This window comes from Sphaeramia orbicularis, chromosome 21 (assembly GCF_902148855.1).
Source record: "Sphaeramia orbicularis chromosome 21, fSphaOr1.1, whole genome shotgun sequence".
In the NCBI taxonomy this organism is placed as follows: Eukaryota; Metazoa; Chordata; class Actinopteri; order Kurtiformes; family Apogonidae; genus Sphaeramia; species Sphaeramia orbicularis.
Window position 1 is genome coordinate 15,791,538 of NC_043977.1, and position 26,811 is coordinate 15,818,348.

The 26,811-nt window shown below is 37.8% G+C and overlaps 1 protein-coding gene across 1 annotated transcript; it reads left to right on the top strand.

Moving 5' to 3' along the window:
* Nucleotides 1-598: 598 nt before the first annotated feature.
* Nucleotides 599-19,208, top strand: heg1 (heart development protein with EGF-like domains 1). The gene is made up of 14 exons (XM_030125106.1): nt 599-1,051; nt 8,195-9,221; nt 10,383-10,852; nt 12,184-12,297; nt 13,237-13,359; nt 13,473-13,576; nt 13,683-13,738; nt 14,565-14,725; nt 14,983-15,117; nt 15,349-15,391; nt 16,324-16,361; nt 16,454-16,541; nt 16,786-16,963; nt 17,853-19,208. The coding sequence occupies exons 1-14, from the start codon at nt 799-801 to the stop codon at nt 17,994-17,996; spliced, it is 2,934 nt and encodes a 977-aa protein (XP_029980966.1). The 5' UTR covers nt 599-798; the 3' UTR covers nt 17,997-19,208.
* The last annotated feature ends 7,603 nt before the right edge of the window (nt 19,209-26,811 follow it).

Consider the following 26,811-nt stretch of genomic DNA (forward strand, 5'->3'; position numbering starts at 1 on the left):
ATTTCTAGTTTATTATCATAGTATTCAACTGCTCTGACCCATTTGAGATTGAATTGGGTTGTATGTGACCCTTCGACTAAAATGATCTTGACACCCTTAACTGTTAATGTCAGCAGTGAAATTTTTGCATTTCACAAATTCATCCCACAGACCGGACTGGACATGTGGAGGGGGGGGCGGATTTGGCCCGCGGACCACATGTTGGACCACTGTAATATGTTTTTCTACCTCAAAAGTAAGATTCAGTTTATAGAACAGAACTTAATCATACAACTTCCTCCACAAATGATGAAAGAAACTGACTTTTAGCAGCATTAAAGTGCATTAAACCACTGCAGAGGACATGGTCACAGACTGGTATTACTCCTGTTTATCCTGGTGGCTGTAAAAGGAACACTGCAGTTTTTTTTCACATTTTCAGTCGGAGGGACTTCCGAAAGCACCTGAGGAGGACAGGGGGGAATAACGGGATGGATGTGTGTAGGTGGGGGGGTCCAGGAGGAGGAGCCCGGACTCCGTGTGTGTGTGTGTGTGTGTGTGTGTGTGTGTGTGTGTGTGTGTGTGTGTGTGTGTGTGTGTGTGTGTGTGTGATAACAGGCTGCTTCTCCGCTCTTATCTTCCGTTCCCCGCCGTCGCAGCCGCGGATCTCTCCCGGACCTTTTATCAGGATTTCTTTTTAATTCTCCTGAAAGTCCGCTGAAAGCCGCAGTGCTCCTCCCATGGTGTCCCCGGGACTTTCACCGGCCTGTATTCGACTTGACGGAAACTATCGGCGACCGCGTTCTGGTTTTGAAAATCATGGAAACGTGGTTTTGGAATCCCGTCTTGGGCTTGTCCCTGTGGGTGCTCCTGCTGGCTCTGCCGGGGCCCCTCAGGGCATGGACCCCAACTAACAACAGCCCGGAGCCTGGAACAACACGCTTTTACTATTCAACCGCCACAGACCAGCTCAACTCGAGTTCACCGTCCAGCGAAAGTTTATCACCATCTCAGAGGAACCTCCTGTTCACAACCGGAGCAGAAACACACTTTTCTACCGCTGGAAACGTCGGTAAGAAACGCAAAGTGTAACGGTTGACGCAGACGTGTTAGCATAACTCATCCACTAGTTGGTAAAATCTGAAATATAACTACCGTTTGGATATATTTCACGACGGTTATCATCTTTTAGAGTCTTAACCAAGTAGTTAGCAGGTAGCTGAAATAAAAAATAAAAAAATAAAAACTATCATTTGGTTATTATTGAATTTCCACATTTAAACTAACCTAGCTTAAATAACTCAAATAGCATTTAAGCTAATGATGATGTTCCTACTAGTCGACTTGAGACAAGTGCATTGAATGATTTATTTTAACAGAATAAAAGAGAAGACAGGAAAGACTGCATGTTTATATCTCTTGTAAATAAGGATAAACAGACTGCACATAAGTACATATTTTCAACACTTTCAGTCATTGGCTATTATATTTTCTCACCACTTAAACCAAGCAACAGGTGTTAGTTACGCAGCCCTACTCCATTCTCTGTAAATGTGGCACAAAACAGAGTTTACTTGATATAGGTTAAAAACTGTTTTCTCCTTTAGTATCTAGTCATTAGCAGGAGGATGCACATGTAGAAAAAGTAGTCGTGCAGGATTTGATGGAAAAACTCATGTTGTAATGTGATTATTGTTGGGAGTATTGCAGTTTTTCTATTTGCTTGATTATTAAAGAAAATGCATCAGGAATGCACTGATTGCAAAGTTCTTGGTTGATACTGAGATTGATGCTTAAAATGACACTTTGGCTGGAAGCTGATGCAGATACTGATGTTATTTTGCGTTTCTTCATTTTGTTTTGGTTGTTGTTATTCCCCCTGAACTAAGAAATCTTCATCATAAACAGAGCAGTAGTCACTATTGTAAAGTATTTCGGGCCCTCATCACATAATCATTGAATGAACACAGATTTAAACACCGATATATGAAAAAAAAAAAAAAAAACAAAAAAAACATTAAAACTACAGATAAATCTCTGCCTCTACCATCAATGAAAAGACATCTTATATGCCAATAATGATATTAGTACATATCCCCAAGTAACAGCTGATAGAGATATCCAGAATTTATATTAGTGCATACCTAAAATGCACAGATTTCTGATCATTTTGAAATTTGCATATTTCCCCCAGCTCAAATAAATAACTTTCACTGGTTCAGTAATGGAACATTACCCTGTGGCACTGAACTGCAGCCTATTGTGATTATATTATTGAAGAGATTAACTTTGCGATAGTGTTTCGATTCATTGTGCATTTGTAGACATGGCCTCGAATAGAGGTTGCTGATTGCTCATTATTAAAAGCAGATATAAAAACATTAGTTCCCAACAGGAAAATTTTAATAAATCTGCAAATTTACTGCCTCCCAGGAAAGAAAAACAATTGGAAATGTATTGTTTATAAGTGCAAGATGAATGTTGAACTGAACATCTAAGTAAGTTCTAAATGACTAAATCAATCAAGTAAATAAATGTTGAGCACTAACCATCAAACTCAAAGTGGTGAATGAATCTGGAAGTGAGCCTCAAAGAGAAGTGTGATTTTTAAAACATTTTTTCAACTTCTATTAACTTCAAAGTCATTAATTCCAGCTGAGTGGTCTGCTATTAGCCCTCAGCCTCTTTCTGACCTAAATTCTGCTGAAACTGATAGTTTGTATAAATGTCATCTCCGTCCGCATTAATCAGCCAGAAAAAAGAGTGAATTCTCTGTCTTTTGCTCTTCAAAGTCCCTTAGTGAAAACACAGACAGTGTTTAACTTTACTAAGATGCAAAAGCCTAATGAACTGGGATCAATCCGATTTCCCATGAAGAAAATCAAAATTCAACCATTATAATGAAAAAAAATGCACAGACAAAATATCGGATAATGCAGGTGTACAAATATTCCACCTATTTTTACTGAATTGGCATGCATTATCTTGTACCTAATGCCAGAGACATAAGAATGATGTTTTTCTTTTCACATAACCAATATGTGCAGTCTTCAAAATAGAGAATAGAAGTTTGTTTGTTGTCTGAAGCAATGTGGAACCACCGTTTTAATTGGGATCCACAATGCAAGTGTTGGCAAGTATGATACAAAATAATTTGCCAAGAAACATTTAATTTGTCTGGACAAAGAGTGTCAGTCCTTTATTAGAGACAAACAAAATGATTTAGTGATTAACCCACAGACTGAGGATGGATCCTAATACGGTACATCATCACAGGCCATAACAACAGCTTTCTCTTTGACCTGTTCAACTGAAGAATGTTAACTGTTTTAGTGCAGTGTCGTATATTGATACATGTTCATTAATATGGTGAAAGAACTGCTTAAAATAATATGCAAGTCTGAGTTTCAGAAGTACTGTAGTAGGCAACAGATGTGAAAAGTTGACACGGACAGAGCCTGTGTTAACAGCTGAGAGATAAACAGCAGAGGATTTGGGAGTGTCTGTCACTTGTTGCCAACACCACGTTCCAGTCTGCATTTTGTTGCCCAGACTGTGCTCTGAGAGAGAGAAAATGAAATAATGAGAGAGACACATGCAGAGGAAGTGAGAGGGAAAAATAGAGTCCAGTGGCCCAGTTCCCCATTGGGTCCCAGTGGAGGGGCCGCTCTGCAAATGAACTCTTCCCTCGACTGTTTTGGATGGTAGCAGCGAGTTGTTGATTGTCAGGATGCAGTCCAGCACCAGCGCTTGTCCTCAGTGTGCTGTCGTTCCAGTCCGGAGCAGCTGGAGACCGGCCAGATATCAGTCAGACAGCACAGCATCAGGGCCAGGAAGAGAAAAACTCCAAATCAGAATAAGACCTCACACAGACAGACTTGATGCCCAGCAGTGCAGTCTAAAGCTGCTTTAGTCAATACTTGAATAAACTGACCATCTACAGTAAAAGCGTTAAGTGGTCAGTCATAGTGAAACCCTGTTGAGTTTTCATTTTAGCGTCTTTAAGAGCAGTGTTTTGTTTTCATTTTCTGGGAAAGTCCTCGCTGACACTTTTTTTTTTACCCCAAAGGCTGTTGTTTTTAATAGCGTATACAGATCAGCCACCACTGATTATCTGATCTGATATTCACAGTTCTCTAATCATGAGTATTTTTGCGTTTAATCTGATATCTGGTAAAATGTATAAAATTAGAAACACAGTCACTGCATCACAAGTAAAAGCCTGTCAACAGTGAAATACAAGCAGAGCATTTATTTACTAGTTAATATTACTTTGAATCCATCCAGTTAAGTGAGAAAAGGAACTATTATTGGATTGTATTAGATTAGACTTCATTTCAACATCGGCATTGTTAAGACCTGATTGGAGAGAATATATTGAACCAGTTCAACATAGAACTCGATATGGCCAAAAATATTCACACTATAAATATTTTCAAATCAGTCAGTATCAGCAATTATCATGATTAATGTCAAATCATTATTTCACCAGTTTAAAGACAAATTTTTGGTACTCAGCGATGGTTGAAGAAACCAAACAATGCTTAGTTGTCAATAAAAGGCGCAACAAAATGAAAATGAGGATAAATAAATGGTGTAAATGACAAAATGATGAAAACAGCATAACAGATATAAGAATATGAAGACAATGTAAAATATGCAACAAGACAAAAAATACTGAACACAAGGTAAAACATGAAGTAGGACAAAAATGGGGAGAACATACAACAAGAAAATGTAAAAAAAAAAAAAAAAATAATAATAATAATAAAATATCTCTGTAGCCTCTGATTTTGTCAATCAATGCTTTTTACACTGACTTGCAACATTAAGACAAAATACAGAAAATGAGCACAATCTCAAGTTCTTATTGACTTAGAAAAAACATTACGTTTATTTGTGTTTTGAACTGTTTATTTGTTGTCAGAACATGAAAAATGCGTGTTAATAGAGCATTTCATACATACTAACTTATATAATGGCATACAAACATATGATATCAGTAAAGTTAAGTGAAACTGTAAAACACTGAAGCATTTCTGAGTGTTTCAGCTGAGAAGGAAAACAAAATAAATGCTAAAGTGTATATTATCATGATTATGCTTATCACACTATACAACTGTAATCATTGTTTTATTGTTCAACCCTAAGAGATCATAACACTGGTCTACAAGGAAAATGCTTCCAGAATAAAAGTAATGAAATTTTACCACATGAGAGTCACTGATAAAGAAAAATCAAGTAAAAAATGCTGGTTGGCTGAACTTTCCAAGATACAGCCTTGGGTCAAAATGTGAAATTCAAGAATTAACGAGAGAATGGGTTTGACTCAAAAGGAATATTTATCTCAGAGCAACAAGATCCACTTCAAAACACTGTCTGCACATTAGAATACATTCACTTTACAGGTTCTATGTAGTGGAAGATTTATAAAACTATTATATAAATGTACATAAACCAATATTTATGTGTAATAACACTTAATCATATACCTTGAAAACATCAGCAAACCGGCACTTTTGTCATTTATTTTCCAATTAATCTTATTAAAATACGTAACATTTAGCACATTTAATCTCTGAAGCAAATCATTTTTAAAAAATTGTAGACCAGTTTAATTAATGATCCTTCATACCTACTGGATGCCTTAATTTATAATGTTTGCCAACATGTTAAATATAACAAGTTGGTAATGGTGTTAAAAATCTGTATTAGGTTGTTAAAATCTGTGTTACGTTGTTAAATTCACAAGTTGATGTAAATATGAGTCACTTTTTGGATTCAAAGATAAGAAGTTTTTTCACAGTGTTGTAGGGGTCTTCAGAGTCTTGAGAACAACCACCATGCTTTATTACAGTGTTGTTTTTTAACATTTCACTTCTTTGGCTAGTTTATGCCTTCAAAACAATTCTGAGTCAGACTAAAAAGCCCACCACAGACAGTGAACATGAATCCACGCCCAGATCCATGGTGACAGTTTTCTGCCAGTGCCTTCTGCTCGCTCAGCTTTAGGAAGGAAATGGCTGTTTCCCTGCGGAGTCAGTTATGGCCATATTTAGGACATCAAGCCTTTGTTAGAGGAGACAAGTCCGACTGCCAGTTGTTCTCCACCCAGAATCATTGCCTCTGCAGAATACAACAATACTTCTGACAGCAGCATCTTCCCCCTTTCTCCAGTCCTAATGGGAAAGACTGGCTAAGTCTCATGAATTTGGCGCCTCCTGTTGGTGACAGTTGGCAGTGAATTACAAATGGCAGCAGTAGTAATGTAAAAAAGCTGATAAAACTTAAGAAACAATGCAAAATTCGTATTTTTTGGTGAAATCCAATTTTTTTGTGTGTTTGTTCGTATTATATGTTAAATGCGACTTCTGTCAGTTTTGAGTATGAACTGAATGCGACCCTGAAATGACCCGCATGCGCAAAAGAGGTCCTGGCATAACACGTGACCACGCAGGCACGCACTGTGTTTATGGAAGTAACAGTCCGGGGTTGCAGAATTTTTACGTTTGTTGCATTTCAATGATGTAAGGGTTGGATAAATGCGACCTGGCCGTTCAGACAGAAGTCGCATTGCAAAATATCAGATACATATCGTATTTAGGACCACGTATGAAAGTGGCCTGGGTCGGATTTGAAAAAATCGGATTTGTGCTGTTCAAACTGTCTTTAACAGATCAGATACAGGTCATATATGGGCAAAAAAATCTGATTTGGGCCACATCTGCCTGCAGTCTGAACGTAGCCTTAGATTCCATAAATTACAAACAATTAGATGATGCATGAACAACACAAAATGTGTAAAATGCAAATATGTCCAGTAACCATACAAGAGATTATCAGAATATATCTCTGTATTGATAATGTATGATGTATTGATAATTGTGCAGTGGCAGGTGTCAGTGAAATCTTTATTTTTATCCTTATCCTCATTTATTATCATCATCTGCTCCTAAATGTGCTGTCCTGTGCTTGACTTTGACTCATAAATAAAACACAAACACAGCCTTCATCTTTTCTTCAGTTAAACAGTGTGCTATATGTGGCATGTAGATCATATGGACAGTATCATTTCACGCTGGAGTCTTATACTAGCTAATATTGGCAAATTTCAGAAAATAATCCCAAAACAAAACAGTTTAGAGGGATGAATCTGAGTTGGCCACTAAGCCTTCCAGTGTGGATGCAGCCTGCACATATTTTGGCTTGTTATGGCAGGAAAAACAGGTGATCTGAATGACATTAACGATGGATCTGTTCCATTTAAGTCTCAGAAATACACACCAGCAGTTCCCAAACCAGAACCCTAGAACTGATGCACCTTCATGGATTGCAGCTGCTGCAAATTAAAGTAATTATGCATTTAGTCCCATAATGAGTCATAATGTCTGGTGTGAAAAGGGTCTCTCGTGTTACCACAGCAAAGCAGAGCTCAGGATGGCTCATCTGAAGTAGGGCAAAATCTTCCATTTATCTAATTTTATATCATAATACAGTAATTGCTCTGTAAAATGAACTATAAAATTGTTTAAAATAGCCATGCTGTACTTTCACACAAACAGACTGTTCATATTCAGAATTCCTTTATAATATGTCACATTCACTTTCCTTCATGCTCGTTTGTGTTGCCTTCATGCTAATTTCTTGCCATCCTATGTATGGAATTCTGTTGTGAGTGTTGTTGACAGTAACAGTGTGATTGTCACTGAAAAAATGGAAATGCATAATAGAATAGTATGAAAATACAGATAATTTTCCATCATCACATGATATACAGGGTTATTCAAAAAGAATGAACCGATTTTATGACGCATTACTTCATTTCTCAAGCATCGTCATGGAATGAGTCAGTGATCATTTGAAAGAGGAGTTTCCGAAGTTTTGAATGGCTGCCTCGATGACCTTAAACATCGAATAACAACAGCGATCAACTCAGTGGATCGTCATATGCTGATACGTGTCTGGGCAGAATTCTGTTATCACATTGATGTTGCCCATGCTACAGGTGGTGGCCACATTGAACACTTGTAAGACAGGAAATAAAAGTTGATTATGAGTAGAATACTTGTGACTTGGCTGGAGTTTTCTATTGCTTTTCCTTATTAAAATATTGCATAATGAAATTGGTTCATTCTTTTTGAATAACCCTGTATCACAACAATATTCTGAACCTACTGGGCTAATAAAAATGAATTCTTTTAAAATTTTGTTTCAGACACTGAAGAGACGACACAGATTGTTTCAGAAACAAACAGCGGGTCATTAGAGACCCTGGGCCTGTCTACTGAGCCACTCACCTCCACACTCATTATATCCACAACTGAGGCCAGTAACAGCAACAGCAGCAGCAGCAGCAGAGACTGGAAAGACTTTACTAACACTGACCAGATCCCGGTCAGATCTCCCGCTGTTTCATTTGAGCCCAAGCCCTGGATGTTGACAGAGGACTCCAGACTGCCCCAGGACAGTCCAGACAGCACCCTGCGATTTGGCGACGCCACAGACTTTATGTCACAGACGGCCACCCACACCGACAGCGACTACACCTCCACCACCATGAGCCGAGCCGGGGAGAGGACCCTGCTGTCAGTCACCTCCTCATCCAGCAACAGCACCTCCCCTGTGTTTACAGAAGACTTGAGCTCCCATCAGCCCCGCTCTACCTGGGGCGCTCCGGTCAGGGCTACAGAGACTGAGGATTATACGTTCACTGCCTCATCGCCCAGGACTGACAGCACAGACAGAACAGACCAGTCCTCTGAGGGGATGTTTTCAGAGACTGGGAGCCCAGGAGTTTCTAGCAGAACTTTAATGGGACCACTGAACGCTACCCAGCACCAACATATAGTAACGTCAGAGGGCACCACCAACTCGACATCGTCTGTCATGGTGACTGAGCCCAGCACCGACCAGTCTGAGGTGTCCGTTTCATCGACACCTCCTGTCATCTCACCAGCTGTGGATCCAACCAGCGTCTCAGGGACTGACCAGGGAGAGGGCTCGTACTTTGGAACGTCCACTGAGTCTTCCACTGGAACCCACAGTGTCAGTACTCTGAACCAGGAGGGCACACAGGGAGTTTCATCCCAGACTGAGGAGGAAAGTGTGGGTTTGGGTCTGACCACTGCGCCCCCTACAGTCAGCAGTAGTACATCTGAACGGGACAATTCCCAGATGACTGATACTCCAGTACTGGTTACTGAGGTCATACTCACCACCGCACCCATCACTGTGACAGAAAGGTACTTTATATTATTGAGTGAAAATTGTTTGTTAATATAAATACAAAAATAAACAATACATAGAAATGCATTTATTTAAGTAGAGACAACCTTTTACAATTTTTATTTGTCGTCACTTTTTATTTAGTCTTTCAGTCTGATTTTTCATTTCAGTTTAGTTTTTCTAGTGGAAGTATTTTTATTTTATTTAAGTTTAGTTTAGTTTTATTGTTAGTTTTAACTTTTCAAGTATTTTGAGGAAAGCCTTAACTTGGCCTTAAAAAAATTATAACACCAATGCTGATATCTTGGCTTCAATACCATCTCACCTGTACTTTTTTCTGTTTTGTTCATTTCTTAAATTTTGTATGTTTTTCCATTCAAAGCAGGTTTAAGGCAAAAAAAGCAAACAAAAAACAGCAGTGTATTAGGCAGCAAGCCATGCACCTGTGATTTGTACAATTAATTTTCGAAAAGCATGACCAAATAGGCTAAATGATGCACGGCTTACTCAAAGCTGTTGCAATTATCAATATATTGTTCTCTTACCTTGTCACGAGTCTTACCATGTCGAAATGGAAGTGGTTGGACTATTAGAGTGTTTCTCAATGGTACCCCGGTACCCTGAATAGACCCTGTACTGTACTGAAACCAGTTTTCCATGGCTGATATTTGTCTGCTAATAGAACATGTTAAAGTCGTGTACAGATTGGACGAAACTTAGCTGAAGCTTGGTATCATGTGGTATCAAGAATTTCACTATTCGATACTATCTAAACAATTTGGTCAGTGCTGTAAGTTCATGACCCAGACCTAATGATATTAGATACACTTAACAAAACCAATATTAACTTATATAAATATTTTTTCATCTCTGAGTTTAGTGTTATTTTTAGTTTGTACAGTAACCCACACTGCATCTGAAAAAATATAGAAGAAAGTACGATTTAGGCCAAAACTGTCTATTTCAGCTTTACAGGAATGAGTAATAGTTATTCTGAAGAAAGCAACAGTTTGTGTTTAGATCTGTGACCATAGCACCCTCTGCTGGCACCTTAGCAAGAGAACACTAAAGTTTCAGCTCAGACCTTAATTCTACTACTTATTTTTCCTATTTGGGCCACTTCTTGGTGGACGTCTGCAGCTTTGATTAATTCCAAATCCATTTTCATTTTTTACCAGGTCAGTGATAACAGAGGAAGAAACTCTGCAAGCCACTGTCTCCACCGCAACGCCTCCCCTACTCCCAGCCACCCCCACCTCCAGGTTCAGCAGCACCACTGACCGCCTTACTGCAGAATCACAGGCCACCATCTCATACACAACACCAACCATCGTAGCCTCCACCTCAGACCAACAGAGCTCTGCTGCTCTCCCAACTCACCGCTTGACCCCCAGTCAAACACAGAAACCCTCCACTAAGATGATGGCTGCTCCAACAAACGTCACCACCCCAAAGCTTGAAACAAGTACCATGGGACTGACCACAGCCCACAGCCAGTACATCACCACTACAGCTACCCACAGCACCCCAACCAGGAGTACAGAGGCTGGTACCACTGGAAAACAAACCGACCAGGGAAGCACAGAGCTGGTGGTGACCACATCATCCACCAATATTCAGCCTCCCAAGAGACCCCCACCACAACCAAGTCAGTATCTCTACCTTTACCAGTTTTCACAGCATCTTGCTATCTATATATGGATTTTGTACTAGTTGTTTCTTGTGCTGAATGGGGTGGATTTAAAGTATTAGTATTACAATATTTCTAATATCTAAACCAGACAATACACTAAATACATTAGCATTACATTAGCATTGCTAATTGCTAATGCTAGCTACTCTGTGTGTTAAGATGGATAAAATGCAAAGACCAAATTTCTTCACGGGGATAATAAAGCAAGTTAACCTTTGAACCTTTAACCTTTAAATACCTAATCACTGTTGTATTGCATCTTTTGTAAATAATGAAAGTTGAAAGTGTAAAACTGGAATCCACAAGTCATCTGATAATTCCAATGTAGTCTTGTCGTTTAAAAATGTGCCACAGCTATTAGCAGGGGAGAGAGAATTGCTTTTCCTTTCCCTCTTAAACAGGGCAGTAATTTTTATATCAATATAAAATATATATGTTGTTTGTTTTCCCTTGGATTAAAAAAAAATACATTATAAATTTAGCATAATTGTACCACAGTGCAAACATTACACACTTTTATGTTTATTTATATAATTGCTGAAATGAGTTTAGCAGTTACTTAAAAAGTGAAATGAAAAAAGAATAGAAGAAAACATTGCGCAGCTAGCGTTAATGAGCGTATTTAAGCTTATACAGAATAATCTCTAATTTTATGCCTTTTGCTTGTGAGGGACATGTTTTCTACATGATCCACTGACACCATTTAAGTTTATTTAACCTTTATTGAAATATTAAGAAGTCGGTGAGGGCAAACACTGATTTGCAAGAATATCGAGAGCGCAAATGAAATGATAAACAATAGAATTTAACAGAATATGTCTAAGTACTTTTTTCTTGACTAAGAAATTACCTAAAATTGAACAAAAAGGGTTTGCAGAGAAGACAAGGGTGCTGAGGATAGCTTCCTAATATCATTTTATTGGTGATTAACAGACACGGATGTTAGTTAAATTGACGGCAGTCTTCTTTTGTTCACTTTCTCTTCCTCATTCACCTCTTCTCATGTCTGTTGTCAAATTAAATCCCTTATAGACCTGTAAAATGACCTCATTATAGAGTGTTTCATAAAATTCAGAAGAAGCAGTGGCAATTTAGGATTTGTAGAATGTGTATAAATACATAAAAGCTGGGAGTTTTATCCTCGCCATAATCTATAGAATATGCCCTGCAGTTAATAAATCTTCTTGTGATGTTTGTCTAATTAAGATGGTAGCATTAGAGGCAGTACAGAAAGGCAGAGCACTGACCCTCTTTCCACTAAACCTGCTGTTCTCTATGGACTCTAGAGAACCCCTGTGTGTCCAACCCATGTATGAACGGAGGGATGTGTGTGAGCTATGAAGGCCATCAGTTTACCTGCCACTGTCAACAGGCATGGACCGGAAAGACCTGCAACGAGGGTGAGCTCCTGCCCTCTTCTTCCTGACAGTTTTAGAACATCAACATCCCAGAGAGGATCTTTTCTGTCAGATCATTACATTTTGTATGTTGCAAATCAGTCAAAACTGGGCTGGACTTATTAGACTTTTTCATTTTCTTTCATTTTCTAAAACGCACTCTGTTGAATTCATAATGAGCTGTTTGATGAATATTATTTCCATAAACACCACAACATTAAAAACCCCCAAACCAAGACTCTTTCAAATGGAAATCCTAAGTGTGGTCAGCTTCTCTGTGTGAAATGTATAATTGTAAAAGCTTTGTCACAGTGTAGGAGGAATAGTGATAACATACATAATAATCCTTTTGTTTGGTTCAAGTTTTTAAAACCAGCAAAAGTAAGATAATATAGGAAAAAAGATTATTCCGGTAGTGCTGATGACTAATGTTAAACTTGCAGGTAATTCAGTCAATGAAAGTCCTACTTTGGTTCATTCTGTCTTTTACCCATTCAGTTTATTTTGTTCCACTGATGGCGAAGCTCGATTCCAACAAGAAAATAAACTCATTCAGAATTAGACATTCCAGGACCAAAAATGGAGCAAGGAAAAGAAAACTCTTACTGCACTGACCTCCTAATCATTAAACATAAATGGTCTGTCATTCCCAGTTATACAAATAAGGTAACACTTTACCTGTCAGCTTCATCTAACCTAATTATTCTTCCTTTATACATTTATTTAAGCTGAAAGATGTTAACAATTCTTTAAATCTGCCTGTCAGGAAAGTGCATAACCATGATATAGCCCATACTGTAAATACTGATGCTCAGAAGAAAATGTCCTTTTTTGGTTCCCATCCTCTGACCTAACATTTTTTGTACAGTTTCTGGTCATGCACTTGCTTTTTTTGTGCAATAACTAAAATATTTTCACACTTGAATGTCCATGTGTGAACAGATGTCAACGAGTGTGAGCAAGACCCCTGCCCCGTCGGCTCCAGGTGTGTAAACACACGAGGATCCTTCAGCTGTGAATGTCCACTGGGCTTTGACCTGGAGGATGGACGAACCTGCACCAGAGGTACTGCGATTATACAAGGATGATAAAAATATGAAAACATGACGTATCAGTTAATTCAAATTTCTGAAGTAATCTTATTGTCTTACTGAAATACCGTCTTATTTTTCCCACAGCAAAGACATTTCTGGGAACTTTCAGCGTTAACAGACAGCCACATGACCCTGTTATCTTCAAGAGCGCCACCGTGCATGAAATCCAGAGGGAGATCATTCTGCTGGTGAGAGTCGGCCCATGAGGCAGTATAGCCGCTTTATTTCTGCCTCTATTAGGCTGCTGTGTGTAACATGATAAACACTGATAAACACTTCTCTTCTTCACTTCAGCTCAATGCGTCATTGTCAGTCCTCCGAGGTTACAGCCGCTCAACACTGAGCAAGAAGTAAGTTCACTCCATCCATGAACAGTTCCATTTCTTAATTGTTTATTTAAAATTGTGTTAACATGATGGTATTTTTTGTCATCTGTAATGGGTTGACATCTTAACTGACCCACTCTTTAACCTATAAAGACCAAACAGCAACTCGCAACCAAAATCATCTGCTGATCTAAAATGTTGAATAACTTCTGATCCACTAATCCTATCAAAACATGTAAATAATCCATATACAATGCAGTTTGTCATCTTTTCATGGTCATCAGATATGATCCTTTTGGATGTTCAGAGGCTCTAGTCAACGTGCAAACACCGTCATCTACAACACTGATTCACTAGTAAAACCCATGGAGTTTGATAAATGACAGTGGTTGTAGATGCTTATTTTTGTGTTCAGTTATTGATATATTTGCTTAAAAAATCACTTATTTCAGTTTTCTTTGTTTTTTAACATCATAACTCTCAACTTTAATCTGTGTTTCCATGAACATCTACATGAAAGTAAATTAGATGTATTGTTCAGTAAATTAAATACAGAAAAACACATGATTTTCGCTGAAAAAAATACAAAATACAGTGAATAATAATATAATAAATGCTGATAAATCATTTAAGAAAGGTTAAAGCTAGAGGAAAATTCATTTAGGAACTGCTGCAGAAGTAGCACTGGGTCTTTATGGGTTAGATAAAGATGCTCTTCCAGTAAAGATCTTATTTTAAGAGGTGTCTTTGTCTAAGAAGAATTATTTTGATTTGATGGCAGATTATGTATGGTTAAGTACTTACTTAGTTATGATAGATTTACATACAGATCTCTAATCTCCTCCCACAGAGAGGAGGGTGGGCTTCGTATCACTGCTGTCAACATGTTTTCCATCTCCACTGACGTAACGAGTGCTGAGGTCTTCAACAGCATCCAAATGTCCCTCAGCAACTGCAGCTCCTCGCTGGCCCACTGCCGGATGGTCCTGCTCCACCAACTCTCTTATCACGGTAGAAAACCCACTGATAACCACGATGAAACCAGTTGTAATTAGGTTTTCAGTCACTAGAGGGCACAGTTTAACAACTAGTAGCATTCATGTTTAGAAAGCTACAGGGAAGCTTTGATTTTTTGCTTTGACTGCAGTTTATGTGATTATTTTTCATGTTTTTCTTGAACAGTCAGCCCACTTCACTCTATAGCTAGTTCAGTTCTTCCTCTATTAAGCTGCTGTGTATAATCTGATTTTATCCGCATTGTGTTTCAGTGGAGAGTCTGTGTGTAGCACAGCAGACTCAGTGTGATACCGAGCGCTCCACCTGCACAGACAACAGTGGCACAGCCTACTGCCAGTGTCTCCAAGGATATTACAAACACAATCCTGATGACCTGTCCTGTTTAGGTGAGCGGTGTGTTTGCTTGGTTACTGGATCTTAGTGCACATGGCTTGTGTTAAACATCTACAGTTTTCTTGTGATTCAACAGTTAATATCTAAACATTAAAATACAATTTAACTGAATTATAATGGTCATTTTGTAACTAATTCCTGTTTTGGTTTGAGTCAACTGTTCGGCAAAAATAAAGAATTCCTGCTCTAAACTGTAATTGTTTTTAAATCGAATTGTCTTTCAGAATGTGGAGATGGCTACAAACTGGAAAATGGCACTTGTGTTCCGTAAGTACACCTTTTTGGTTCAAATCTACACACAATCTCGCCTAATAACAACTGGGAAACTCTTCTTTCACTCTAAATCTCTCTTGAATATACTGTATATGAAGAAATAGTATTGATCTATAGTTGTCTAGAGTTCCACGCTTTAATCAGGGTGTCTACAGATACTTAAAAAGACATGACCAAAAGCATAGAGTTACTGGTCAAAGGTTAAATTCCCAGTGCTGCACATTGGAACTGATTCAAATGCATATACAGCGTTCCTGTGGGGTCTTAAAAAGTCTTAAAAGTGTTGAATTTACAAATTTGTATTTAATGCCTTAAAAAAGTCTTTAAAAGGCATTAAATTTGATATGGTTGGTCTTAAGTTATGTTGCCATAAACTTGTTCATTGTATTGTGTTTAAATGTCTGTTAAATGTCCAAGCTGCAAAGAAAGTAACTTTAATCTACTCAGTTCCACCTGTTCCAGCCTGACAATTTATATTGAAATTAGGAACTAATTATTGCTAACTTTGCAGCCCCTGGTGAGAAATGACAGGGAATGATGGAAATCAAGGCATTGGAGTAAATAAATACAAATTGTGACTCCTACCATTTAGGAAAATTTGCCAGTATGGCTGTGAAATACATTAAATTCTAACCTAAGTAGTCTTAAGAAGGTCATAAAAAGTCTTAAATTTAACTTGTAGAAACCTGTAGTAACCCTGATAAAGTCTTCTACTCTTGTGTTTTATCTGTGTGTCACTTCCACCTACACTCCTTCACACTGACATGTTCATCTAATAAGCTGTTAACTCTCCTTTGGTTTGAGATCTCTTATATGTACTCATTGACAACCCTCTGCAATGTCTCAGCCAATCAGAACTCAGAACTGTACTGAAAATAAAACATGAAACATCAGCGTCTCACTAGGGTTTTTTTTTTCTTTTTTAGGTGCATGTTTGGATTTGGAGGATTCAACTGTGGAAACTGTAAGTTGCTGAAAAACTCTAAACTTGACATATTCTTTTTGATGTGAGTTTTACATGTTTAATATTTAATATTCTGCTGTTTGATGTTGCAGTTTATAAGCTGATTGCAGTTGTGGTGTCACCTGCGGGGGGCGCCCTGGTCCTCATCCTCATCATTGCTCTCACAGTTACTTGCTGCAAGTAAGTTATTTTAAGCATATCCTCCTTGTTTTATACTAGTGCAGTAATCTGACTTACACCAGGGATCTAAAAAATGTAATTTAACTTTATTCATAAGCAAATGTTTTACATTATTCTGAGTTTTTCTGCTCTGGAAATACTTCTTAATGTTGATAAATTGACAGACCTCCTATATAATTAGTTTCTTGGTATATTTTGTGAATTCCCAGTAATGCTTCACCTTTTTAACTGTTTGATTTACCAGGAAAGATAAAAATGACATCAACAAGATCATCTTTAAGAGTGGAGATCTGCAGATGTCACCATATGCAGACTTCCCTAAGAGTAACCGTATATCCATGGAGTGGGGAAGAGAAACCATAGAGATGCAGGAAAACGGCAGCACCAAAAACCTGCTGCAGATGACCGACATTTACTACTCGGTAAGAAAGAATACAGCTCAAACCTTCCTCTAATTGCATGTCATCTTTTAAGGCATTGTTTTTAATGAATGTCTTTAAAGCGGGGTAAACACATAAGGATTTCCTAAATCTGAAGAGCTTTTTATCTGTTACAGACCCCACACATGAAGATAAAAAATCAGGCATTGAACAGTTTTGATCGTTCTGTGTGTGGTGTGCTCCGATAATCTCTACACAGCACACCACACGCTTAAGAATTCTGTTCCACCACTGATCTAGAATCTAGTCCTCCAAGACAGAAATCTTGTGTGATCAAATGTGATCTAACAAAAACAAAGAAGAAACAGCAACAAACGGAAAACGCAACACGCACATGTCGTTTCGGTTGTGGTACGACTTGGCGGAGACGTTGAATAGACATTCTCGGGCTTCCCACAACTCCACGATCTGGTCAACATGATATCATGACTTAATTTCTGAGGTCCACCGAACTTTATTTACGCCTACTTCCTTGTTCCTCAGTCAGGTCACTTCTTGATTGGCTACATTCTGTTCCACATCAAAATTCACAGAGTCATGACTCAGGAGCTGTCGGCTTTACCCACACACATGAAGATTTTTGGTCGTAAATATTGAACAAGTTTAATATTTACGATTATCAGCCCTAACCTGTTTCGGAGCCAATTATTGGGACAAATTCACTCTTTAACACACCTCACACCACAGGATAATCTTATAAAACATGAGATAATCTGGCGTTTGTCGTCCTTAGTCTGGAAAAGGGATAATCGGGACAAAAACAGCCGGATTATCTTTAAGTGTGTACCCCACTTAATAGATAAATTATAATGTCATATAAAAAATACAACTCTAAAATCCCCTTTTCACTTTCTGTGCCTTTGTCCTTTAGCCTGCACTACGCAACTCTGACCTGGAGAGAAACGGCCTGTACCCGTTCACAGGTCTACCCGGATCCCGCCACTCGTGCATCTACCCCGCCCAGTGGAACCCCTCGTTCATCAGCGATGATTCACGAAGAAGAGACTATTTCTAACCGGCTAAAGCTGCACATAAATGCCCTCATGATGCATGTCAGACGTTTTTTAAACTGACAAAGGTGATGATAGTTTCTTATCACGTGGATGTTACTAATGGATTTCAGAGAACATATTCGACCAGCTGCACACAAAATATGGAAATGTTTATGAGTGTGTGTATATGTATATGCAAACTGCCATCAGTGCACACTTTTGCAAGTAAAATGTGTTTTGTAGACATTTCAGTGCTTTTTCATGTTGTAGCTTATTTACAGAATATTAAGTCAACAGTTTTCCATCAGTGTCCGTGATAGTTCAGTACGTTATAGCTCCTTGCAGGAAGCCTCTGATTTCCATTTGATTTTCTATTTTCTGACACTTGAATGTCTTCCCTGTCTTCTCTTGGTAATAAGGCTATGAGTGCGGCAAATACAACGTTCAATAACTGGCTTTTATGAATGTAACTGAGCTCATTTGCAGCAAAGAAAGTGTATGCGACGCATCGTAAATAGACGAAACATGCAAAAACACTGATCTGATCGTTTAACAGAAGAGCGTTACTTGAGAAAACTGATGCTGATGTTCATTTTGATGATAAATATGAAGTAACAGCTCACAGATAGTTGCTCTAAGCAGTTTGTTTCTACACTTCATAGTTCATAATTACACCAGTGTTGCATATCTGTCCATGTAAATCTTGGCGAGAATGTGAATAAGCACACGATTCAATGTTAAGAGTATTCTTTTATGTACTGGAATATGAATACACACATGCCACTGCTGTGATTTGATAACAGATGGAGTTTAATACTGTGCACTGTACTCATCTGACAGTAACAAACCACTAAACGGTGCACAGTTCGGTTTGACGCCCTTGGAGACTGAGCACTGACTTAATCTAATGTCAGCTTTTATTTATTCCCTGTATGTCCAAGTCCTTGACATGTAGCATACTGGATATTTCATGCTCTCACACTGACAGACTTTAAAAGAAAAGGAGACATTCTGTGGTTTTAAGTGCGTGTGAGGAGTGAGGAATACTTATCTGTATACAAGAGGGATCATGATTGTCTGAGTGTTTGGATGTAAAGATGTATCATAATTAGTTTGCTGTGTCAGACATGGAATTATTTTTACACGACTGGTTTCTTTGTGTATTTTATGGTCTGATCATTCTGGCGTTTTAGTCAGACGTGCTAATTTAAATAATAAAAATGTTGCACAACTGACTCTCTGAGACTCAATCACTTATTTGACCGTTATATAGTCAGTATAAGAAGTATATTATAGTTAAATCTGCAACTACATAAGAAGTAGTTGGAACAGCATGCAAAGAAAACTAGCAATATTAACCCTCAAAGACTTAAACAGCCACTGGTGATCAACAGCATATTCTGATCTGTTATATTTAATAGCTTCTGAACCATTAATTTCACCAATAAATGTAAATAATTCAGGTAAAATACAGTTTCTCAGTTTTTGTTTTATGAACATCTACATGATGAGTGCATTAACCCATAAAGACCCAAACAGCCACTGATGACCAAAACCATCTACTGATCTAAAATGTTTAATAACCTCTGAACCACTAATTCTATCACTCCATGTAAAATGCAGTTCGTCATCTTTTCATGGTCATCAGATATGACCCATTTAGACGTTCAGAGGCTCCATAGTTACTGTGGAAACACTGTCATCTCCTACAACATTGATTCACCAGTAAAATCCATGGAGTTGGATCAATGACAGTGGATACAATAAATAAAAATGAATTTTAAAAAAATAAAAAATAAAAAACGCCACAAAATGATAATGTGGAAAAAAAATAAGCAAAAAATGTCCTAAATAAAGTAAAAAAGGATCAAGTAAGCTACAAAATTAACAAAAACAGCCAAAACAATGAGTTAAATAATACATAAAATGAACAACATGAATTTAAAAAATGTACAAAATATGACCCATTTTGATGTTCAGAGGCTCTGTAGTTACCGTGGAAACACCGTCATCTTCTACAACATTGATTCACCAGTAAAACCCATGGAGTTGGATCAATGACAGTGAATGTTCAGTTAATGATAAATGTTGCTGAAAAAGTCACTTATTTCTTCAGTTTTCCCTATTTTGGATATAATAACCCTCGACTTTAATCTGAGCTTTAATGAATATCTATATGATGGTGTAAGAGTTTAAAGGAGAAATATGAAGTATTGTAATTATACATACACACAAAAGAAAAAAAAGTGCAAATTGAGGCTTATGTGGATGTCATTTACATGTTTAAGGTGGGAATGTTCTGGTTCATTTCAGCTGGTTTCCTGTAGGAACATGTATAGAGTCAACCACATGAGGCTGACCACTGTATTTGTGTATGACCTAGGTCACCAGGGGAAATCTGTGAAAATGTTAAAAACTAATGTGTTGTGCCACAGAGTATAAAGTAAACTGTATGGTTTATGTTTTCATTCACACCATTCACTCAATCAATATTCAAGACAAGGTTTATTTATGTAATATATTTCATACACAAAGGGTTAATTTAATTTAAACTAAATTAACCTTAATAATTAGCCAAAAAATACAATAAAAGGAAAATCCAGGGAAATGAAAATAGTGTTTCAACAATAAAAGAGCAAAATATATTTTAAAAATAAATAAATAAATAAATAAAAAGAAACAAAGAAGTGAGAGCAGGATATAAGAAATTATTTTAAAAAATCAAAGAATAAACTCGTTTTATAAAAGCTATATTAAAATCATTAAATGAATGTACAGTCCTCTAGCTTTTGACAGACTTGAGCTAAAATCCATTAAACCATGTTTCAGAAAATCATCAGCATTTATTGTGCATTTTCTACCTTTCTTCACTCTCAATACAAGCAGACTTTTAAGTAAAAATTAAAAGAAATGGTTGATGAATAAACCAGGGTAGGACCAAGGAATCCTGACCCTTAGTGCCTATACTGTGCAGAAGTACTAACATGAGATTTGGATTCTGTTTTATCACTGAGCTGTGCTTTGTCATTGTCATTGTCATAAACAGCTGACACATTTGGAAGTTTAAGTGCGCTAAAATAAGTATGACTTTAATACATCATTGAGTAATTGCACCATCTGACCAAAAAAGCTTTGTTGTGGCCCATGCAAAGTCACATTTATTTCTGTTCATAGTTGCATTAATTTTTCAGTCTGTTTTCCCTGTTTATCCTCAGCGATAACTGGTTTTCTCAAATAATCCCTTGAATTATCTGCAGTATGTATGTGAATACTCTTTCCTTACTATGAAACCTTGTTATAACTTCTATTACTATTATAATTTTATGTCATCGCATATGTGGCACTATGTGAGTAAAACATGCATTAAAATAGTTGCCCCCCCCCAATTTAATTTCTCAAGATGTAAAGCTACTGTTCTTGACTGTTTTGTTAGTCAAATGTGTGTCGTTAAAGGTATATTTAATTTCACCAGCAGAAGGCACTTTAGCGCTAATTTAGTTGCTAAGCTAATGTGATAGTTCATGTCTTTTGCATGTGGTATGTTGATTAAAAGCGTATGAAGGAACTGTGTTACTGGAGGATAAATATCAGATCACAGTGTAAATGATGTGTCATAAATACAGACCTGATCAAAATCTTAAGACCAGTTGAAAAATAGCTAGAATTTACCTTTTGCACATTTGGATCTTAATGAGGTTTTAAGTAGAGCTACAATATACAAAAGGAAGAAGGGGGAGTGAGACAAAAAGCACTTTGAAAAAGTAATTTATTGAAAACAACAAGTAAACTGAAATAGGCTGTTTATCAGCTGATCAAAAGTTTAAGACCATCGCTCAAAAAATTACAAAAAACTCTCCAAACCAGAGCAAAAAATTTTCTCAGTAGGACTCAGTAATGAGTAGCTCCACCGTTCTTGTTAATCACTTCAAACATTCGTTTGGGCATGCTTGATGCGAGTGTTTCCAGGAGGCTGGTGGGAACATTGCTCCAAGTGGTGAAGATGGCTTCACGAAGGGCATCAACTGTCTGGAACTGATGGTCATTTTTATAAACTTCCCTTGCCATCCATCCCCAAATGTTCTCTATGGGATTTAAATCAGGGGAACATGCGAGATGGTCCAAAAGAGTGATGTTATTCTCCCTGAAGAAGTCCTTCGTCAAGCGAGCATTGTGAACTGCAGCGTTGTCCTGTTTTTAAACCCAGCTGTTACCACACAGACCAGGGCCCTCAGTCATGAGGGATGCCCGCTGCAACATCTGCACGTAACCAGCCGCCGTTTGACGACCCTGCACCACCTGAAGCTCCAGTGTTCCACTGAATGAAAAAGCACCCCAGATCATGATGGACCCCCTTCCACTGTGCCAGTAGAAAGCATCTCAGGTGGGATCTCCTTGTCATGCCAGTAACGTTGGAAGCCATCTGGACCGTCAAGGTTACATTTTTTCTCATCAGAGAATAAAACTTTTTTCCACCTTTCAGTGTCCCATGTTTGATGCTCCCTGGCAAAGTCTAAACGGGCAGTTTTGTGGCGTTGTAGGAGACGAGGTCTTTGAATTTGTTTTTTGTTTTTGAAACCCTTTTCCCGCAGATGCCGTCTGATGGTTATTGCGCTGCAGTCGGCACCAGTAAGGGCCTTCATTTGGGTCGAGGACCGCCCTGTGTCTTGACGGACAGTCAATCGGATCCTCCGGCTCAGCGCAGGTGTAATTTTTTTGGGTCTACCATTTGACTTTTTTGTTCCATAATGCTCAGGATCTGTCAAAAAATTTAGAATGACTGTCTTACTGCGTCCAACCTCAGCAGCAATGGCACACTGCGAGAGGCCTCGCTTATGCAGCTCGACGATCCGACCACGTTCAAGAAGAGAAAGCTTCTTAGCTTTAGCCATCAGGAGGGCATGACCATGTGAATGCCCGACAGAAAATGAGAATTTTGAGCAGATTTTGGCTTTTATAGCCTGCGGTCTTAAACTTTTGATCAGCTGATAAACAGCCTATTTCAGTTTACTTGTTGTTTTCAATAAATTATTTTTTCAAAGTGCTTTTTGTCTCACTCCCCCTTCTTGCTTTTGTATATTGTAGCTCTACTTAAAACCTCATTAAGATCCAAATGTGCAAAAGGTAAAATCTAGCTATTTTTCAACTGGTCTTAAGATTTTGATCAGGTCTGTACATTAAAACACACTGGTTTAAGGCAGTGGTTCTCAGTCTTTTTCCGTCAGGCCCCCCCCCTTTGGAGGACGAAAAATCTCCAGGCCCCCCTCAACCCCAAACAACATTGTAACAGTGGTGCAATTATAACTTTTATTGAAAGAAACATCACTACTGTAACAATACTTTTTACTTTTCCTTCAATTATTTGTTGCGCAAGTTAAAAGTAACTTAGATTTCTGTGTGAACAATACAAATAAACTCAATAAGACTGCTCCCTGAGACAACATTTTTCCAAATAAAAACAGGAAATATGCAATTATCTTACAACTATGACAGTGAAGTTCCTTTTTCTAGAACAACAAACAAATTCTGGTAACAAAGATGAACATTTTAACAATATCAGTGGCTGCAATGAGCCTGTTTCAATTGCACATCTCACAACATTAAAGTGCAAACTGTACAAACTGTGTAAAACCACAAACATTGCACGTTTATAGCGAAGTGTTACTACATCTTTTTTTTTTTAAATTAACTTTATTTAAATATCAATGTACAAACTTTGTCAAACATTTAGCATATAACACAATACATACAATACAAGAGAATACAGATAATATAAAAACAAAATACAATCATAAAATCAATATATGCATGAAGTACATTTTCAATAATTCATATACAAAAAAATAAATATTAAAAAAATAAATACATACATAGATACATATATACATACCTACATACAGAAATAATTTCTCACCTAAAATTTCATCAGCTGTCAGAGGAAACATTAAATAACTTATTATAACTATCAAGGAATATCTTATTTTTTTATTATTATTGTGTTACTACATCTTTTTTTTTTTTTTTTTGTGTTACTACATCTATGCACCTGTAGAGGGCGTGCACATACGTCACTTCCTCCGTGGGCCACGCCCCTCTAAGTCAGACTGAGTGGCAAAAACAAACCGGGTGTGGGATAAAATACGGACCTTGTAAAATTTGGACCTATTTGGAATTTGCGCATGCGCGAGCACAGCCTTACCGGATGTCAGGTTCAGCGACCCCTAACCCCTAACCCTAACCCAACCCAAAAGCACAATTCTACTCGCAAGGTACTTATTTCATAAGCCTCGCTGAACCTGACATCCGATAAGGCTGCGCTCGCGCATGCGCAAATTCCAAATAGGTCCAAATTTTACAAGGTCCGTATTTTACGCCACACCGGCTCAACATGGCGGAGTATAGCAGTAACTACAGCGAGACCGGGAAAAATGTGGAATATAACATGAAATTAAAGACAATTGGACTGGACATGGATCCATACAAGCTACCAAACAACAAGTGGTCTACGAACATTGATACGTGGCTGGAAATCACGTATCCTGACATTTATATGAACCTGATTTCAACGCCGGGAAAATCCACAATGTAAAGGCTGAAAGGATACAAAAGCCAAAGAGTTGTTGACTTCCTCGTCATCGTTAATTAAGGATTACAGCTGGTGAGTGCTTTCAATTCAACATACTATTGTATTGGAGGTTTTCTGTCAGTGCAGACATATTTTCTTGGTGGTGATTGCCAAAGTAAAGGCCCAGCAGTAGTGCTCACAGTTCACTACTGATTTACTGGAGTTGAACCCTTAGTACTGACCCAAGTGAATGGATGATCTACTGGTACTGTGGAGATTTAAGTAGAGTTAACATCAAATACTTGATCCAACACAGCTACAACAGCTTTGTGCTAGAGTACCCCCTTATTTGAAAAACTAAGTTAGCCTCAGTTTAAGCTAGTTTACAAATTATGTAGAGCACAAGGTTCAGAATCACACAACTGTAGACAAAAACGTTTCAATTATGAAATATAGAACTAAATGACATGCTAACATTAAGAGCTTTTATTGTTATTGTTATTGCTATTTTTTATATCAGTATTTTATTATTTTTATTATTTTATCAGTAACTTATACTATTTTTACTAAATGCTGCTGACAGTCGGGGACCTGAGTACAATATTTCGTTTCAGTGTATTTTTTATATGCTGAAATGACAAATAAACTTGAATCTGAAATCTTTACTAAGAAGTAACATTTGCCAAAACAATATGTAATTTAAGGTATAATTTTACGCAAGAATACAGCAGAAATTAATGTTAGCTGACATGAAATGGCAACCACAAATCCAGATTTCGTTATCTGGATTCCAGTTATTTCTACGAATTGCAGCGATCCATCTGCTTCTTCTGTCTTTGGCTTTAGGTAGCCACTGAAACGATAGCTCCCAGTGCTTTTTAAACCTATTTGTGCAATCAATGGCACAACAGCTCTTCCCCATTTTTTAGATTGTTCTAAAGTTTTCGCAGTATTCAAGCCAAAGCCGCTACTCATCTCCCTCTTTCTGCCACTCAGTGGACATAACTGCAGTGACTTCCGCTAGCGGTGACATCACTTGCATACCCTCTATACCCGTGCTAATTTAGTTGCTAAGCTAATGTGATAGTTCGTGTCCTTAGCATTGGTATGTTGATTCAAAGTGTATGAAGGAACTGTGTTACTAGATGATACATTTCAGATCACAGTGTAAATGATGTGTCATAAATACATTAAAGCACATTGGTTTAAGGTAACAGTTCATAGGGTTTATTAGAGATTAAAGATGGTAATTAAAACAGGTAAAAGATTGGTTAACAGCAATAGTAAGTGATTTATTTAGTCCATTAAGCATTTGTGTCAGACTAAAATGCACGAAGTGAATTTTGTCTGTTTGTAAATCTTATGTTTTGTGTAGAAACTGCACTTCACCCTGTTATAAGTGTATGTTCACAAGTTATGTTTAATGTGCATTTGCCAGTACTAATAGTATGTTGTGATGATAGTACGTGGTTATACAGAGCAGTTCAGTCAGTACGTGATGAGCTGTGAACGTGTCGCCAAGTCCGCTCCGGTTATTAACTGCATTTTGTTTTTTGCAGCCTTTGCAAACAAAATAAATATGTTGCTCGCAGAATGAGTTAGCCCATCATTCCTGTACGTGTTACACAGAGTATAAAAAAAAAAAAAAAAAAAAACAGAAGAGTATGGTTCACCAGTATCTCTCCAAGTTTTAATAATGCATTGGACAGTTTTTTAAAGTTACTGTATCTTTTTATTGTTTTACTGGCTTATTTTAAGGGCAGTTATGTGACCCTTCAGAAGCATCTTCTCAATGACTGAAGGACATTTCTCCTTGCATGGTTGTTTAGGCAATGAGAGGCTACTACTGCATCAGTTGTGGTTGGGAAACCTGTAGCTGAAACCTATTAATCACTTCAGTAGTTTTTTTTTTTTTTTTTTAAGGTTTAACTGGATTAGTTTTGTTCTTTTAAAAACCTCTTGTCTCTCATACAAGAGACTTCTTCAGTTCTATCTGTTGGTGTGTGTGTGTGTGTGTGTGTGTGTGTGTGTGTGTGTGTGTGTGTGTGTGTGCATGCGCACGTGTGGACACACATATATATACACACACACACACACACCATTCTAAACAGCCCCCCCCCCCCCCCCCCCTAACAGTTTTCAACAAACAACCTTTCATACCTGGAGTCACCTGAGGGCAATCAAGCTCACACACAGTCAGTGTTGGGAGTAACGCGTTACAAAAGTAATGCATTACAGTAACAGAATACTTTTTGCTGTAATGCTGTAGTGTAAGG

Coding starts and splice junctions, on each gene's coding strand:
- heg1 (XM_030125106.1), top strand. CDS start 799: ATGGAAACGTGGTTTTGGAATCCCGTCTTGGGCTTGTCCCTGTGGGTG. Junction 9,222..10,382: donor CCCATCACTGTGACAGAAAG/GTACTTTATATT, acceptor ATTTTTTACCAG/GTCAGTGATAACAGAGGAAG. Junction 14,726..14,982: donor CCACCAACTCTCTTATCACG/GTAGAAAACCCA, acceptor ATTGTGTTTCAG/TGGAGAGTCTGTGTGTAGCA.